This window comes from Leguminivora glycinivorella, chromosome 24 (genome assembly GCF_023078275.1).
Source record: "Leguminivora glycinivorella isolate SPB_JAAS2020 chromosome 24, LegGlyc_1.1, whole genome shotgun sequence".
Lineage (NCBI taxonomy): Eukaryota > Metazoa > Arthropoda > Insecta > Lepidoptera > Tortricidae > Leguminivora > Leguminivora glycinivorella.
This window is the reverse complement of record NC_062994.1, coordinates 12,464,353-12,481,627: the sequence shown is the minus strand read 5'-3', so window position 1 is coordinate 12,481,627 and position 17,275 is coordinate 12,464,353. Positions and strand designations below refer to the sequence as shown.

General features: G+C 36.7%; 2 protein-coding genes across 2 annotated transcripts; one reads left to right on the top strand and one right to left on the bottom strand.

Annotated features, from left to right (window-relative positions):
- Positions 1-641: 641 nt before the first annotated feature.
- Positions 642-8,043, bottom strand: LOC125238596. The gene is made up of 4 exons (XM_048145950.1): positions 7,485-8,043; positions 3,184-3,589; positions 2,002-2,166; positions 642-1,514 (listed from the first exon to the last, which is right to left on the bottom strand). The coding sequence occupies exons 1-4, from the start codon at positions 7,896-7,898 to the stop codon at positions 949-951; spliced, it is 1,551 nt and encodes a 516-aa protein (XP_048001907.1). The 5' UTR covers positions 7,899-8,043; the 3' UTR covers positions 642-948.
- A 171-nt stretch (positions 8,044-8,214) lies between these two features.
- LOC125238590 lies at positions 8,215-15,900 on the top strand. Its single transcript, XM_048145941.1, has 6 exons — positions 8,215-8,912; positions 9,878-10,250; positions 11,993-12,090; positions 13,793-13,823; positions 14,439-14,597; positions 14,860-15,900. Exons 1-6 carry the CDS (start codon positions 8,520-8,522, stop codon positions 15,771-15,773), a joined length of 1,968 nt encoding a protein of 655 aa, XP_048001898.1. The 5' UTR covers positions 8,215-8,519; the 3' UTR covers positions 15,774-15,900.
- The last annotated feature ends 1,375 nt before the right edge of the window (positions 15,901-17,275 follow it).

Genomic DNA, 17,275 nt, shown 5'->3' with positions numbered 1-17,275 from the left:
TAAAAATAATATTTAACTAAATAATTATACTTGTGGGTTTTTGTTACAATCCTTAAAATCTAGTTTAATTTGGAAATATTTGTGCGTGTGCCCGGGAAAACGTCCCACTTAGTCGATTGCTATAAAGCCGCTTTGTCAGTTTATTCATAATATCTGGGCAACCGAGCTTCGCTCGGTTCTGTTTCGTATCCTTGACATGTGTCGCCATCTAGTTCAAAAATGAATAGTACCTACATCGAGCGAAAGAATTCTCAGCTTTAACAACACAACTACTCCACACGAGATGGCGCGCATTTCGCCACAAAAACTCAAATAGTGTATTTTCTATTCGTTTTAGCCTTGACCTGTGTCGCCATCTAGTGTTTGCAATAAATAGTACTTACATCGACCGAAAGAATTCTGTCTTAACAGTACAACTACTGCACACGAGATGGCGCGCGAAGAAAAACTCATGAAAACTCGAAAATTCGCGTTTTCCGGGACCTAAGGATAAGTTAGACCGATTTTTCACCCCCAAAAACCCCCACATAACAAATTTCTGCGAAATCGTTAGAGCGGTTTCCGAGATCGTCAGTGTAAATAAATATATATATAAATAAATAAATATACAAGAATTGCTCGTTTAAAAGTATAAGATAAAGATAGAAGTAAATCTTGCCTTAATGGTAACCGACAAAGTGGGACGTTTTACTAAACTCATTCACATTTAATAACTTATCTAGATCATTTTTTTTATGTCAACTGCAGAAATAATATACAATCACATAAACCTTTTTTTGTCAATAGGTCCTTCAGAAATACAGTTATCACTGTAAAATTTGAAATATAAAAAACAAAGTAATAACTTTACTCACTACAAACTTGAAAATATGCAGAAAGCATCAATAACTTAAAATGACAAACAAAATAATAATCACTTTCCATGTCTAACAATCATCTCATAGCATTTTAGTCATTAGTGTCACCAGTGTCACTATACTCTTCATCATTACTTTTTTTTCGTGCCATATCACTAAAAGTCCCTTTTTCATAATCTAAAACACTATCTTCTGCTAACTCACTAGTTTCCACACCCGTCCCTGTATCACTGACTTCAAAATTATCTTCACTATTTCCAATATCATCAATAGTTTCTTCTTTTACATCAACTATTACATTATAATTATTTTCTACAATTTTATCTCTCTTTACTCTCTTCTTTTTTGTTTTCTTATCTTCATGTTTTCTTTTGCGATCCTTCAAATATACTGTTTCACAAAATGATAATGAATCAACCCCATTTCCAAATGACTCATCCTCCTCAAATTCAGACTTTACTATTTGAGTATCAAATTCTATTTGATAATTTTCACTTTGGGCCGAACTGTCAGCACTTGTAGCATCGTTCGGAGAGACAGTGACTAGTGAGAACTGCGCCGAGTTGACTAGTTTGATGAATTCAAAGATTTCTAGGAGTTTGGCGTCGCATTCACGACAAACGGTCTTTGGGAGAGAGTCTATACTCAAGTCCAGTTCTGAAAAGAGGTTAATAAATAGTAAGTTTTCCATAATATCAAAAAAAAAAACATAAGATGACAAAATAAGAGTAGGATTATTTAAGGAAGACCGAGATGAGTTGTGACACTTTTGACATAGGAGAGTTGTGACAGGTTTTTTAGTTCAAGTCTCGTGCGGGACGCGGTTGCGAACTTGCTGATAGTTTAAAAGTTCCCAAAAATCGACGTTGTTACAACTCTCCTCTGTCACAACTCACCTGGGTCTCTAAGGCACAGGTCCCACCGCGAGCTAGTAAGCTATGAGCTATCGGCTATAAAAACGAACAAGATAAGCACTCCCGTGCAGTATTGATAGTTCACCGCTGGGCGAGTAACTATAAACATCGCCATGTCTCTTTATTATTAACGTGGGAGTGATTATCCTTTGTTTGTCTTTATAGCTGGTAGCTCATAGCATAGGTTACTAGTGCCTAATAGTATACCAACTGAACTCCCTGATACGTACCAACTCTCAAATGATTGAGCGCCAGCGTAGTCTTATTGCCGATGATATATGGTTTTTGAACTACCGGAGAGCATTTCTTGAACTCCCCGCAGAAGCGACACTGCTCTCTGTGCTCCTGTGGCTTTGGTTCTGTGACTTTTAGTGTTTGCGGGGTGGAGTTGGAATCTGGAAAGTAAGTAATGAAATATAGTGTGACATATTTATTTATTTTTATAGAGTAGAGCTGGGCTAGCTTGAATAGTTTTTAAATTGTCGTCTTGCTTTGTGGTTCGAATTAATATCCATATACTTTTTGGTCTAAGTACCTATATAAATATATATTTTATGAGTATTTGTTTATTTATTATTATATTATTATATATGTATATATTGGTGTATTAATGTAATTGTATATGTATATATTTGTTACCATGTGTATACAAAATTTGCATTTAATTCTTTTAGTGGTTGTACATTTTTGAATTCGTCACTCATCGTTAATTCGCTTCTACTCATTTCCTCAAAGGTTGACTGGAAGAGATCCCATTAAGGGATAAGTCCGCCTACATTGTATATTACTGACTCTGTAACTGTGTCTCTTTTGTTTCCTTTATGTACAATAAAGCTTATACATACATACATATAGTTCTGTACCAGATTCCTACACCTTTTGACAGCGATTCTTTTCCAAAATGGTATTCCCATTTTTGTAAACTTCTTTTTTTCATTCTGGGAATTACTTTACTCGGACACGTAAGGGACTACCCACACAGGCGACGCATGTCCTAAGACGCTGGGCGAGTCGCTTGAGGCGCGTCTCACGTCCTTCCTATACAAAATGTACTGAGGAGAAGTTTTTTAATTACACTAAGACGGCGCGACGCTGGCGTTCGTTCCGCGACTTACGTTAAATTTTGACAACGAGAGTAGATAAAATCGCGACGGCTTACAGAACGATTTAAAAACTCGAGTTTTGCGATATTCTTACGCTCCGAGTAACACACAATGTTTCTCATCACACTCAGCAACTTAAAAATATATGAAAAACAATAAATTAATCTTGGTACTTGAAATCTCATTACTCGCTCCGAAGAACGACTTTTCTATAACTCCCGCTCTGCTTGCATGCAATGGCACATTTACTGTGCAAATAAGTCTAACTAAAACAACTAAAATATCATCTTCTCAACATTACTTTCTTACCATTAGTAAACGATTGGCTTCCACACCGTTCAAGCGCAACCGGCATCCGTGACACAGCACGCAAAGTATGCCCTGTGTACGACCTAGCGTCCGGCAACTTCAAAAACTCCGCTATCTCTTTAGGCATCGACCCAAATTTGTTTCTGCCGATAACTTGGGCTCGGCATTTACCATCTCTGTATGCTTGGAAAAAGCGATCACTCGGAGCGGAAGTTACTCGTAGCTTTTGATATTTTTTAACTAGCTTATAATATTTCCCTTGGATTACAAATGAGTCTTGGAGCGGGTTTTTGCTCTGGGGTATTTTTACTATGAAGATTTTTCCATGGTTTTCGATGTCGTGTATTGTTAGTAATGATAGTTCTTGCCGTCTCAAGCCTCCTGTGATTCCGAAAATTAGGGCTACCTGAAATGAAGTATATAGATAGATAGTTTACAAAACACTACCATGAAAAAGTTTAATATTAAAGACATTTCTCATCTCATTTTGAAAATGTTTCATCAGTAATAGGGATTGCAATCCAGTCTGATATCCAATCCGGCCGGATCCGGCCGGATTGGCCTTGAGGATTAAAAGTACCCAAATAGTAACTTTTTTTTAATGTTTTCAGCATAATATGAGAAATATGATGGTATTTTGCTTAAATATATATGCTATAAATTTAAAGTTGAAAGCTTAGAAATCAACATTTTTACCAGGTAACAAGTAAATTTTACTAAAATAATCAGTCGCAAATAAAATTCTTTCGTTCTTTTTAAACTTTCATAGGATAAAAAAAATATTTTTACTGTATTGTTTTACAGTATACCTACATATAGAGCTTTTAAGAAACAATTAAGAACAGACATTACCTACATGCATGCATTATGAGATAAGTATAACTATTTAAAAAAAGATAATTATGTTTTGTGTTATTTTACAGTTAACTTTTCTCACACGCAAAGAAGAACTACAAAAACTATAGTAGCTAAATTAAAGTCATCAAGAGTATTTGACCTTAGTATTATTTGCTATTGATGAAACCACAATCTTACTGGATACCTTTTAAAATGTTCATATTTAAGCTTTGAATTGTTTTTTTATGATTCTTGTAGCAATGTGCCCTCATACTTCTTATATCATGCTGAAAACGTTGTTGTTCTTGTAGTCCTACGTCACCACAGTGATGCAAAGGGCCTTCTCAAGCTCGCACCATGCCTTCCTATCTAAAGCTACCCTCATGGCCTCGCTCCAGCTCGACTCCGGTCGCGCGTAGTTTATCCTCAACGGACCGCTTCCATGAGTTTACAGGGCGCCCGGAGCCAAGGCACCTTCCAGCGGCAGGCGATTTCCAGCCCAAAGCAATGGTTGCGTTATTTCGTTAGAGGGAACTCTTGAAATTGTGTGCTACCAATGTACTTTTTGTGTCGCGGTTTCCTCACTAATGGGTGTTTGCTGGCATATCCTCAATAGGTCTTGATTTCGGATAGTGTTTGGCCAGAAAATGCGAAATATCGACCTCAGTGACATGTTGATGACAAGTTTTGTCGTATGGCCCTTTGTCACTCTCCACTATTCCACTGCATCCAAGCAAACAATAGCACAGATTTCACTACAGATTCAAAGACGGAAAGTTTGACGCGCACTTTTTTTTTTTTTTTATACTACGTCGGTGGCAAACAAGTATACGGCCCGCCTGATGTAAAGCGGTCACCGTAACCTATGGACGCCTGCAACTCAAACAGTGTCACATGCGCGTTGCCACCCCATTAGAAACTTGTACATTAACTTTTGCTGTGTTAAGTACACAGCAAAAAGGAGTGTACAAGTTCTAAGGAGGGTTCGGGTTGCCGACGACTCAAAGGACAATAAACGGAACAAGTTAGCAACTTAGCAACTTGAACTTGAGCACAATATTTTACTTCCAAACGGCCTATTAGTAATGCAAAAAACGTACGTATTAAATTATTTTTTGATTGGAAATTCGACCGGATTGCAATCCCCTTTTGAGCTACGTTCAAATGTTAGCGTAAATGTTATTCTAACATATTAAATTACATTACCGGAGCGAATTTCACCGGATCCGGCCGGATTACCCGATCCGCCGGACCGGATTGCAATCCCTAATCAGTAACCAACTTATTTTCTGAGACTATAACAATCCGAAACATTTGCCCTAGATCCATATAGGCTACATAGCTCATAGGGAACAGCAGGGGGTTGAAACATGATTTTGGCCACTGTAATTACCAGACTCTAACATGTTCAAACTTTATTGGGATTAACCTCTATCATAAGCCCCAAAATAGTGTCCATATATGCAAAACCTATCGAAAATATTGTAAAACAAGTGTAAATTCAACTAGGGAACAAATCAAATTATTTTATTGAATATTTTTTGATTTGTTTTTTTGGGCAGGCATGTAGTCTAGTGGTAAAGACGTTAGCTGTAAGCTGAAGACCCGGGTTCGATTCCCAGCTCGGCCAACAGTGGGCCTTGCCATTTTTTCTTTCGTGTATGATATCTATTTCAATTTATAAGTGTAAATCCATTATAAACCCAATCCCAATCCCAATCTGTAGCAGCACTCAAGAATAACCTTAAAAAACTATGGCTTTCCGACACTTAATTTTTTTTTTTATCGGATTGTTTTTTTTTTCTTTTCTCTCTTTTTCTTTTTCTTTAATTTTTATCTATTTTTTTTTTAATTGTCGTCTTGCTTTGTGGTTCGAATTAATATCCATATACTTTTTGGTCTAAGTACCTATATAAATATATATTTTATGAGTATTTGTTTATTTATTATTATATCATTATATATGTATATATTGGTGTATTAATGTAATTGTATATGTATATATTTGTTACCATGTGTATACAAAATTTGCATTTAATTCTTTTAGTGGTTGTACATTTTTGAATTTGTCACTCATCGTTAATTCGCTTCTACTCATTTCCTCAAAGGTTGACTGGAAGAGATCCCATTTGTAGCAGAGTGTGTATCCGCCTTAAGACGTGGTGTGTAACGCGCCCTTAAGAATCTCTAGCTGTCAATCATGACATCTTACCCCGCCTCTTGGATCTAGACCGTCATACAGATAACATGTCACTCCTCACGAAATGTATTAATTATAATTAAAATAAGTTAGTTTTCCAATTAATAAACACATCGTTGAAGACCTCATCAATTGTTTTATTGAAGAACATTACATGGCGCAGTCGGAGAAGAACAATTACGAAGATTAAATTCGATTAAGATCGAAGTCACATGGCGGACACCGTCCTGTATGAATACGAAAATATTAAGGTACGAAACTAAAAATGTCAGACGACGAAGATAACGAAAAGAAAACTACGAAAATGGACGCAGCCGAGGTAGACAGCATGACATGCGCGGTGGAATATAAAATGCCGCAGGGCCTTAACCTCGATGACATCAGCAATTGTTGGCCACAATGGTTAAGGTTTAAACAATCTTTCCGCATATTTCTACTCGCTGCGGGCTTCGAAAGACTGACAGAAACGAAAAAAGCGGCTATACTCCTCAATTGCATCGGGCAACAAGCGCAAGAACTGTATTTTAATGTATTGCAAACAGAAGAGAAAACGAAGCTAGAAGAAATAATACTATTATTTGACGAACATTTTAAGCCAAAACAAAACGAAGTTATTAATAGCTACAATTTCAACAAACGGGACCAAGAAGACGGAGAAACGTTTGATGCATTTTACACAGCCATCAGGAAAATTGCTGAAAATTGTAACTACAAAGAAAAGGACAGGATGCTGCGAGACAGAATAGTCATCGGAATCAGGGACCAACGGACTCAGCAGAAGCTGCACGAAGCTGTTCTTATTCAATTGTAAGGGATAAGTCCGCCTACATTGTATATTACTGACTCTGTAACTGTGTCTCTTTTGTTTCCTTTATGTACAATAAAGCTTATACATACATACATAAACAATGCCAAAATTTTATCTGTTTTGAAGTAGAAAAGCTTCTGGAAGGAGAAAAATCCTGGCCTTCTAGATGCTATTCTATTGTATGTACTGTGTAGATTTATTAATGCATATTTTTTGATAACTTTTCTATTTACTTAATACATTGTTATTTATTTTTCCATTTTTAGGTGGCTGCAACAAAATAGTATTTTCAGAAGACCACCATACAAGTCTTAAACTTTCTAACGGCACTGTATTACAGACATTGCTTGCAGGAATAGGTTTTAATAGTGAGAATTGATTTCCATGTTTTAATATACCACCATAAAGCACACCCCAGAAAATTTTATCAGATGAACAAACAACGGTCTAACTTACCTTAGTCGCAAGATACTTCCCATCCGGAGCTTCCGCTATAAACTGCTCCGCATGTTCAATAGATAGCGTCTTCACCTTCTTACTCACGTATCCCTTGTTCAAGTCCCTCAGTAACGCTCTGACCCGACGGTAATTCTCCATACACACATCATTATTACTCTTCAAACCGCATTTCAACATAGAATACATCGCCCATAAAGTCGACGGCTTGTATTTTCTTGACATATCTTGGAAATAACTTAATATTGTATCCTCGCTGAACGAATTTGCGTTCTTATCTTTTTGCCAGCTGATAAAATTTTCGTAAGCATAAATGTAACGATCCTTTGATTTGAGAGGCAACAAGTCGGTGTTGATTGTATTTATGGTCAGTGGTTCGCAATCAGAGACATCTGTGTCGGAATCGGAAGACATTTTTATACAGTTTTGTATAGAAGTTTCTATGATAAGTACCGATAAACTTAGCTTTTATTGCGGATTCTTTAATGCTGATCCAATATACTTCAATAAATACGGTAAAACAATTAATTCTGAATAAACTAACACAGTATTTTGTGCAACGCCAATTATTGGCACGGAACTGTCATAAATTAAATGTCAATGATCTCGGCCACAGAGTAAGAATGTTTCGTTCGGAAACTGATCATGATTTTGGCAGTATGATCTTATTGCTCTAAACCATCTCAACACAGGGCGCGATTAAAAAAAAACATAATTGTCACCGTTGTCAATCAGTGAGTGCGTCATGTATTGTTATTTTCAGTTCGATCGATGCTTACATGAGTTTTATGAGCCTTTATTCTGTGATTATATATAAATGGAGATAGGAATCTAACACGGTCTTCGTTACTTTCAGTCCACGGACTGACTGTACTGATTTTGAACAGTATTAGCTAACCTGTATTGTTGTTGGTGTTCATTAGACTTGTAGACCGAATAAGCACATTCGAGCAAAAGATTTGAACACCTGCAGTTAAATTCGACTGCTAAAGCTCGTATGTTAACATTGTTAACCAAATAAGCAAGTACAACAAAATGAGTGACACGGAAGAAAATAATTTATCAGAAATAGACGACGTTTCTGGAATAAACAATAAGGCTTGTGTACAATACAAAAAATGTTACGATAGATTTATGGAATGGAGGAAAAAAGAAAATATATCTACGGTCTCAGAAAAGGCATTGCTGTCTTATTTCAAAGATATAGCCACAAAATATGCACCAACTACCTTAATGGTTGAATATACTGCACTCAAAATGACATTGAAGCTTTATGAAAAGACGGATATAACCACTTTTGCCCAGCCACAGCAGTTTCTAAAGCAAATGTCTGAAGGGTATGTGACTAAGAAGACGAAAACTTTTTCACCTTTGGAAATTGAGAGGTTTATAAGAGAAGCGCCGGATGTGGTTTATCTATGTGTAAAGGTAAGTTACTTATTGTTACTACAGATACAATACACTAGAGATGGGCCGAATATGAATATTCGGCCGAACATTCAGTTCAGCTCTTACCGAACTGAACATTTGGCCGAATATTCGGTTACGCCGTATTTTCAACATTGTAGCGGGTATTAAGACTAAAACTATTAAGTGACTGATAATGGTTACATAATGTTACTATAGCTATGTTCTTATGATTTAGTGAATAACTAAAAATTAATTAAAACAACTCTGAACTCTTGTCAACTCCTAAACTACGGTTTTTTAACTTTTTTACAAAACAATTGTATTTATATTTTGACTTATAGGTAATTAGGTACCTACATATCTCTTTTGAATAGTTCCTTAGAAAGCTACCTACTAAAATAGGAGCTTATTATCCAATGGAATATGTAAGATCTTCTTTAGTTATTTACTTTGTTTATTCGGTTAAATATTTGGCAATGCAACCGAATTATTCGGCCGAATATGAACATTGAAAAACTTGCCGAATACCGAATATTTACCGAATATTCGGCCCATCTCTACAATACACCCTGTTTTTTTTTATTATATGACATTGTTACACATATTGACTGAGTCCCAGTAAGCTCAAGAAGGCATGTGGTGTGGGTAGGTAGGTACTCCAACTGTAAACATAATATACAAATACTTATATACATAGAAAACATCCATGACTCAGGAAAAATGAAGGAATTACCACCCCCTTTCTACCCATAGGTGTCGTAGAAGTTGACTGGGATATGGGTTAAATTGTGGCATAGGCGAGAGGCTGGCAACCTGTCACTGCAATGTCACAGTTTTGTTTTATTTCAACCTTTTATTTGCCAAGAGTGGCACTGAAACTTAGTAGTTTCATATACTCTGCCTACCCCTTTATGGGATATAGGCATGATTGTCTGTCTGTAGTTTATGTTGTATAAAGTTTATAAATATAGTTTTTTTTTCAGGTAGCTGCTATCTTCGGTGTACTGGGCTCTTGTACAAGACAAGAAATGCACAGACTTTTATTCAAAGATGTCAAAATTCTCAACGACACACTAATCGTCAATATAATGAAAAAAAAAGATATAGACCGAACATTTGCCGTCTCCGGTAAATATTATGACATAGTGAAAAAATTCATTGATTTGAGGCCAAGGAACTCTTTTACCGGACATTTCTTTGTCAAATACTTTAACGGAAAATGTCACAGTTTCAATGTCGGGATCAACTCGTTGGGCCTCATGGGTAAAAAGATAGCGACGTACCTGAACTTGCCAGAACCGGAGTTGTACACCGGATTGTGCTTTAAGAGGACCGCTGCCAGTTTGATTAGCGATGGTTAGTGCAATTTTATCTCATACCTTTAAGCAATTCTTGTATATTTAGTTATATACAGGGTGTCCCAAAACTATGGGACATGAAGAGAAAGAAACTACCTTAGGGGGCGTTCATTAATCACGTCATAATGTATAGGACTTGGAAAAAGGGGGGGTCTTGGTAAACATCACCAACTATCACTAAGGAACTAAGGATTTTTTTTTTTAAATATTCTTTGCTACAAGCTCGTAGCTAGTAAAAAAAAATCAGCCTAAAATAAGCCAAAAACGTATGACGTGATTAATGGACGCCCCCTTAAATACCGTAGATAGGGTATTTTGCTGAAAAAACATTTTATTTTATTTTTAAAACTTAGTAATTCTGAATTCAAAGGTGTTTTAACCCTTAAATGCAAGGTGATGTATATATGCATCATATGTTTGATGGCCTATGGCTCAATATGTATTAGCTATCCAAAATCACATTTATAGCTTAAATATTTCAGTTTTTATTATTATTTAATAAATAATATAATGATTTACTATTTATTATTTAAGGATAAAGATGAAATGGCGGAAAGGTGTGAAAAAACAGGATGATGGCGATTTTTAGTATGTGATTTAGGCAGATTTATTCCTAGTTAGTAATTAGTTTATGTTTAAACATTTTATCATGGGGGCTTCACAAATATACCTTTCTAATAGTAGTAAAACTTTGCAAACAAAACATACCAATAATTATATATTTATATAAATAAGTTTTGGCCTATTTAACTTCTAACACTGATTTAGTATTAAAATCGGTATTGAATTTTTTTTTTATTATTTTTCCCAGAGTCAGAAAACCGTTGTCTATCTCTAACTTACTAAGTATTCTTAGAAAATCTTTGATGGAGAATTACTGGCTTTTAAAAATGAAATAAAGTCTTTCAGAGAAATAGCCTATCTACGATATTTAAGAACTCATCATCATCATCCTCCCTGCGTTAATCCCGGCATTTGCCACGGCTCATGGGAACCTGGGGTCCGCTTTGACAAGTAATCCCAAGATTTGGTGTGGGCACTAGTTTTACGAAAGCGACTGCCATCTGACCTTCCAACCCGAAGGGTAACTCGGCCTTATTGGAATTAGTCCGGTTTCCTCACGATGTTTTCCTTCACTGAAAAGCGACTGGCAAATATCAAATGACATTTCGCATATTTTTCCCCTCACTAGCTCGGGAACACGTGTTTTGCTATTTAATACCAGCGGGTAAAAACGCATTTTATCCACTAGTGGATAAAGTAATTTGACCTTGAATGTCGTAATTTTTTCTGCTTTAAAATTTATAAAAGTGAGTAAATCTAGTGATGACGATGATTTACCACCTGTGGAACTACTGGAAGCTGTGATAAACGCGTTTTTTGCGTAGTGCTTTCCTCGCTATAATGAGGGGAAAAGCTTTGTGTTACACTCGGGTGCAAATGTATTTTATTTCTCACTAGCGACCCGCCCCGGCTTTGCACGGGTACCATACCTACATGTAAACCTTCCTCTACAATCACTCTATCTATTAAAAAAAACCGCATCAAAATCCGTTGCGTAGTTTTAAAGATTTAAGCATACATAGGGACATAGGGACAGAGAAAGCGACTTTGTTTTATACTATGTAGTGATGTGTTAAAAATTCCACACTCGGCGTTAAAATACAACTTTGCACCCTTGTATAACAAATGACTATTATCACATTAATTTCAAGCCATTCATAGATTTTTTTTGTGCAGGATTAGGAAGCAACATAGTTAAAGCGCTAAAAACGTCGGCGAGGAAAGAACGGACGAATGTTCTATCAAACATTATTGAGCATTCAGTTCAGGAAGAGGTACATTTTAAACTCTATTATAAACTACAAAAAGATATGTGAGTGTGCACGGGAAAACGTCCCACTTTGTCGATTGCTAGTAAGCCGCTTTATCAGTTTATTCATGTTAAAATACAAGTAAATCTCTGCTTAATGGTAACCAACAAAGTGGGACGTTTCGCTAAACACACTCACACCCTGTTTTTATTGAATTCCGTTAACTTTTTTAAGGGAAGATTCTTTAATTCAAATACAATCAATTTCTCTAAGAAACTAGCCTCTTAACTCTTACAAATATCGAATTATAAAAACTTTTGAACCATATGTTTAAAAAATATGAAAAAAATCACAAAAGTAGAACTTTATAAAGACTTTCTAGGAAAATTATTTTCAACTTGATAGGTTCAGTAGTTTTTGAGAAAAATACGGAAAACTACGGAACCCTACACTGAGCGTGGGCCGACACGCTTTTGGCCGGTTTTATTTTTGATATGTGTCGTCAAACACTTGACAATGACTTTAATTTTATGATTAAGGTCCTCTCACACTAATTAATCCATTTATTATGTACGGAAAAGAAAAAAAACTTTTTTTTTTTCGAATTTAACAAAAAGCTATGACGATGAACCTAACTGCGTGTCGAATTTAACGGAAATTAAAAAAAAAACACGGTGTATAGACAGTCAACCAAATTTTGACACTAAAAAGCAGGCGCGAGCAGCAGCAGGTTATGACAGGTGGCGCCACCTTATTAGTCCATTGCACAGATAAAGAATTTCATACGCGAGAGCGAGATGTTTTTTTTAACCCCCGACGCAAAAACGAAGGGGTGTTATAAGTTTGACGTGTCTGTCTGTCTGTCTGTCCGTCTGTCTGTCTGTCTGTTTGTCTGTCTGTGTGTGTGTGTCTGTCTGTGGCATCGTAGCTCCCGAACGGATGAACCGATTTAGATTTAGTTTTTTTTGTCTGAAAGCTGAGTTAGTCGGGAGTGTTCTTAGCCATGTTTCATGAAAATCGGTCCACTATGTCGCGGTCGGGGGTTTTTTCAAAATTTTAATTTTCTCTCACACATGAATGACAGTGACATGCCTAGGCAGTTGCACAGGCGCCGCCTGGCGGGATAAAATATCAGTGTGCCTCCTCATTTTTCTATGGAGGGTAAATCTTCGCCCAATTAGCGAGGAATAAAGCCATGACGGAGAAAAAAAAATCTTCGTCCCTGGATTTTTAATTTTTTTTTTAGACAATTTTACGATTGACCCGTTTTTACATGTTTAATATTTGCTTTACCTTATTTATAAGCAGCAAAATTTTATTAAGTACATTTCCATTATTGCATATCGTAATCAAGGCCATTTTTTTTTTCAAGTTATCCCCCCCACACTTTTTTTGGAAATTTTTATATGGTTTCCACTCAGAATCGCCAGCTCTTTCAATCTTAATAGGAGGAAAAAAAGTGTCCCAAGGTTTTTTCCCATTCCGTTACCATTTTTTCATACATTTTGTATGGCGGTAACGGAATGGAAGGTTTGAAAAACGTATGGAAATCTTGGGACTTTTTTTTTGCTCCTGTCAGGATCAAAAGACCTCGCGATTCTGAGTAAGCGTAAAAAATACCCATGTTACAAAAAAGTGGGGTGGACAACTTTGAAAAAAAACGGCCCATCGATGTCTGTAATTTTTGAACTTCTGATTCTTGTACCGTTATTTTTATACCTTTCAGGTGGCGGAGACACACAGTTCAGATGGCTTCGGTACGTGATATAATGATATTAAAAACTCTACGACCCTAGGCCCTTAGGCCACTCTACAACCATGTCAAAATGACAAGCAGTAAGAGATATCTTACAATCTGATTTATAACGTCACTATGACATAGTCCTACAGTGACCTAGGGTTCCAATTGGTTGACTGTACATTGTCGCATTAACCCTTAAATGCATGACCTTGACGAAGATTTATTCCAATTTGAATTTTGACATGCTGACATTAGAGTCAAAAATAGATGATGCATATATACATCACTGTGCATTTAAGGGTTAATCGTTTGACATCAGGTTAATGCGACAAGGTACAGAAATCATCACATATGCCGGTGACCGTACTTATCGCACCGTGAAAGATATACGAACTTGGTGCGGTGCGATAGTCTATTAGCTCTTTAAAGTATAACAAACGACCGCTCCGTACCGCGACCTTCTTGTTCCGGACTTCCTCTTTTCCGCACTTGTATTGTATTTCACCACACACGCACACTAAATGTGCTATTGCACGCAGGCGAAGCGGGAGTTGCACGCAGGCGAAGCGGGAGTTATGAGACGATTTTTACTATACATATTTTTGCACTTGACTGTCCTATTTTTGCCTAGATTATGACGTCAGCGCGCCACTGCCAGAGCCTCCAGAGTGTGGGCCGGGAGCTGAGCAGTGCCGGTTCTGCGGCTTCGTCAAGGAATGCTTTCCGGTCGACCAGACGGTCTACCTTATGGGAAACAAGACTACTCTCGCGCTCAACCATCTTCGTGTCGGTATGTATCTCACGGACACAGTGTAATAAAAAGTAGTATCGTACAGTAAGCCGCCCACTCTCGCCTCGTTATAAGTTTGACGTATCTGTTTGTCTGTCTGTCTGTGGCATCGTAGCTCATGAACGGATGAACCGATTTAATTTTTTTTTTTTTGAAAGCGGAATATTCGGAAGTGTTCTTAGCCATGTTTCATGAAAATCGGTCCATTATGTCGGGGTCTTTTTCAAAATTTTAATTTTGTGGTTGTTACCTTTATTTTCAGAACTGGACTTCAGCATCGACACTCTGCCGAAAACCGTCTGCCGCGACTGCGATAGCAAGCTAGTAGAAATATTAGAATTCATCAAACAAGTCAACACTGCACAGTTCTCACTTCTCACAGTTTGCGCAAACAATGCTACAAGTGCTGCAAATTTGGACCAAAATCACAGAGTGATTAAACGCATTGTATGTGATTCTCGAATAGTTAAAATTGCTAAACTTTCAACCCACGACCATAATTACGACGTTCCACGTGTTCAAACAGAAGTAGAAGATGGTAAAGTTGACATTTATGAAGACATAACGATCGGTGAAAGGGTGTATTCGAAAGGAACTGATAAAATGAAATATGAAGTTGATTATACGCTAAAAGTAAAAAAAGATAAAAGTAAAATTGAAAAACCCAGTTTAGCGCATAATCACAATTACGACTTCGGACACATAGAAATTGATACAGAAGATATTAAACATGAATATGACTCGACGGATGAAGATGCACAAGAAAGCAAAGTTGAGATTCATGAAGATTTATTAACTATAGGCGAAACGGTGTTTCTGAGAGAAACTCATAAGAGAAAAAATGATGATAATGACGATAAAAGACATAAAAAAGTAAAGAAAGAAAGTGCAATCCAAGAAACTGAAACCAAAATTGATATAAAAGAAGAAATTATTGATAATGATGATGGAACACATGAACTTGATGATAAAATGCAGATCAAAGTTAAAAAAGAGAGAGTTGAACAAAAAGATAAAGGCGTAAAAATGCAAAATACTGAAATTATAATTGATATAAAAGAAGAAATTATTGACAATGATGATGTAAATAGTGAATATAATGATATGGAGACTGATGTGAAACCTAGCGAGTTAGAACTGAGGGAAAGTGATTTGAATTATCAAAAGAGGAAGTAGACGTTTAGTGATTCACATGTGAAAGAAAAAAAAACTTGTGGGGTAGAGTTGTGCCTGCTCGGTCACTGAAAAGATCGCTCCCAACTAGTACGATCTGCAAAGTGTACTAATTCGTTCTTTTAGGACATTTAGTACAGTAGTACACCGAGAGAGCGAGAGATAAATTGTGCATATGGCGTACAGTAACGCTCGATCGTACTAGCCGAGATCTGATCGGCCGTTTTCGCGCGCTCTCGGTCCGAGTCAGTCGGTTCTAGTTCGGTTGCAGTCGGATCACACGGATCGTTTTGCTGTCATTGTCACTCCTCGGCTCTTCGCTCCTTTCGCTCCCATTCTGTTGCGCGTGTGTGAGTGTACTAAATGTACTAGAGAGCAGAATCATTTGGGAGTAGTTCGGTCTAGTACAGTGCAGGGAAACATGTCTTTTGTACTATTAGTACATGTATGTACTACTGCCTATTGTAGTAGTTTCCGTAGAAAGAAGAAGGAAAAGCTTTTAGCACTACATCTGTACAGTATCTTGGAATTGTTAACTGAATAACTATAGTACAGTCTGGCTAATGAAAGTTGATTCCGGAAAAACGTGGCAATTTAAAAAAAAATGGAGCTGGCAACACATTGATTACATGGATTTAATTTTTATTATTTTAATTTATTTTCAGCACTGATTGTACTATTTTTTATGGTTTTATTCTTGTTTGTTATGATTACGCTGTTAACTTTTATCGAAATTCGTTAAAGTGACAGTCACACTGACAGATTAGTCCGGTTAATGTACGACCCAGGAATGTACAGCCCAATAATCGTCGTCCACTTTTTTGGACGAGAATTACGGGGTATGACAATCGATGATATGTCATCCAGAGTTGCAGTTTAAAAATACTGGGATCTACTTTAATTAGCCAGACTATACGTATAATAATTAATAACTTACCACATTTACTGTCAGCAACACATATCTTGTGTTCATTTTCATAGAAATTCTACCTACTGGCAGTGAATGTGTTAATATTGACTAAGGAGTGATACCTACGTATAGTTATAGTGATTTTTAATGTGTAACATAAATTATACGGATCACTCGTCTGATCTCATTTAGCTCTAAGTTTCTATATGGTCAACCAAATCGTTGCACTAAAAATGGAGCAAAACTCAAATTGTCTATGGGAATTAAACCATCGCCCCTACATTTTAATAAATTTTTAAGTGTTATGGCTCATCGATAATCCCACCGTCAAGGTTTAGAATTGCACGCATTTTCATTACTGATACAATACACACAATGTTGACTTGTTGACACAATGTTGTTTGACGACCGGTCTGGCGCAGTCGGTAGTGACCCTGCCTGCTGCGCCGCGGTCCCGGGTTCGAATCCCGGTAAGGGCATTTATTTGTGTGATGAGCACAGATATTTGTTCCTGAGTCATGGATGTTTTCAATGTATATAAGTATTTATATATTATATATGTCGTTGTCTGAGTACCCACAACACAAGCCTTCTT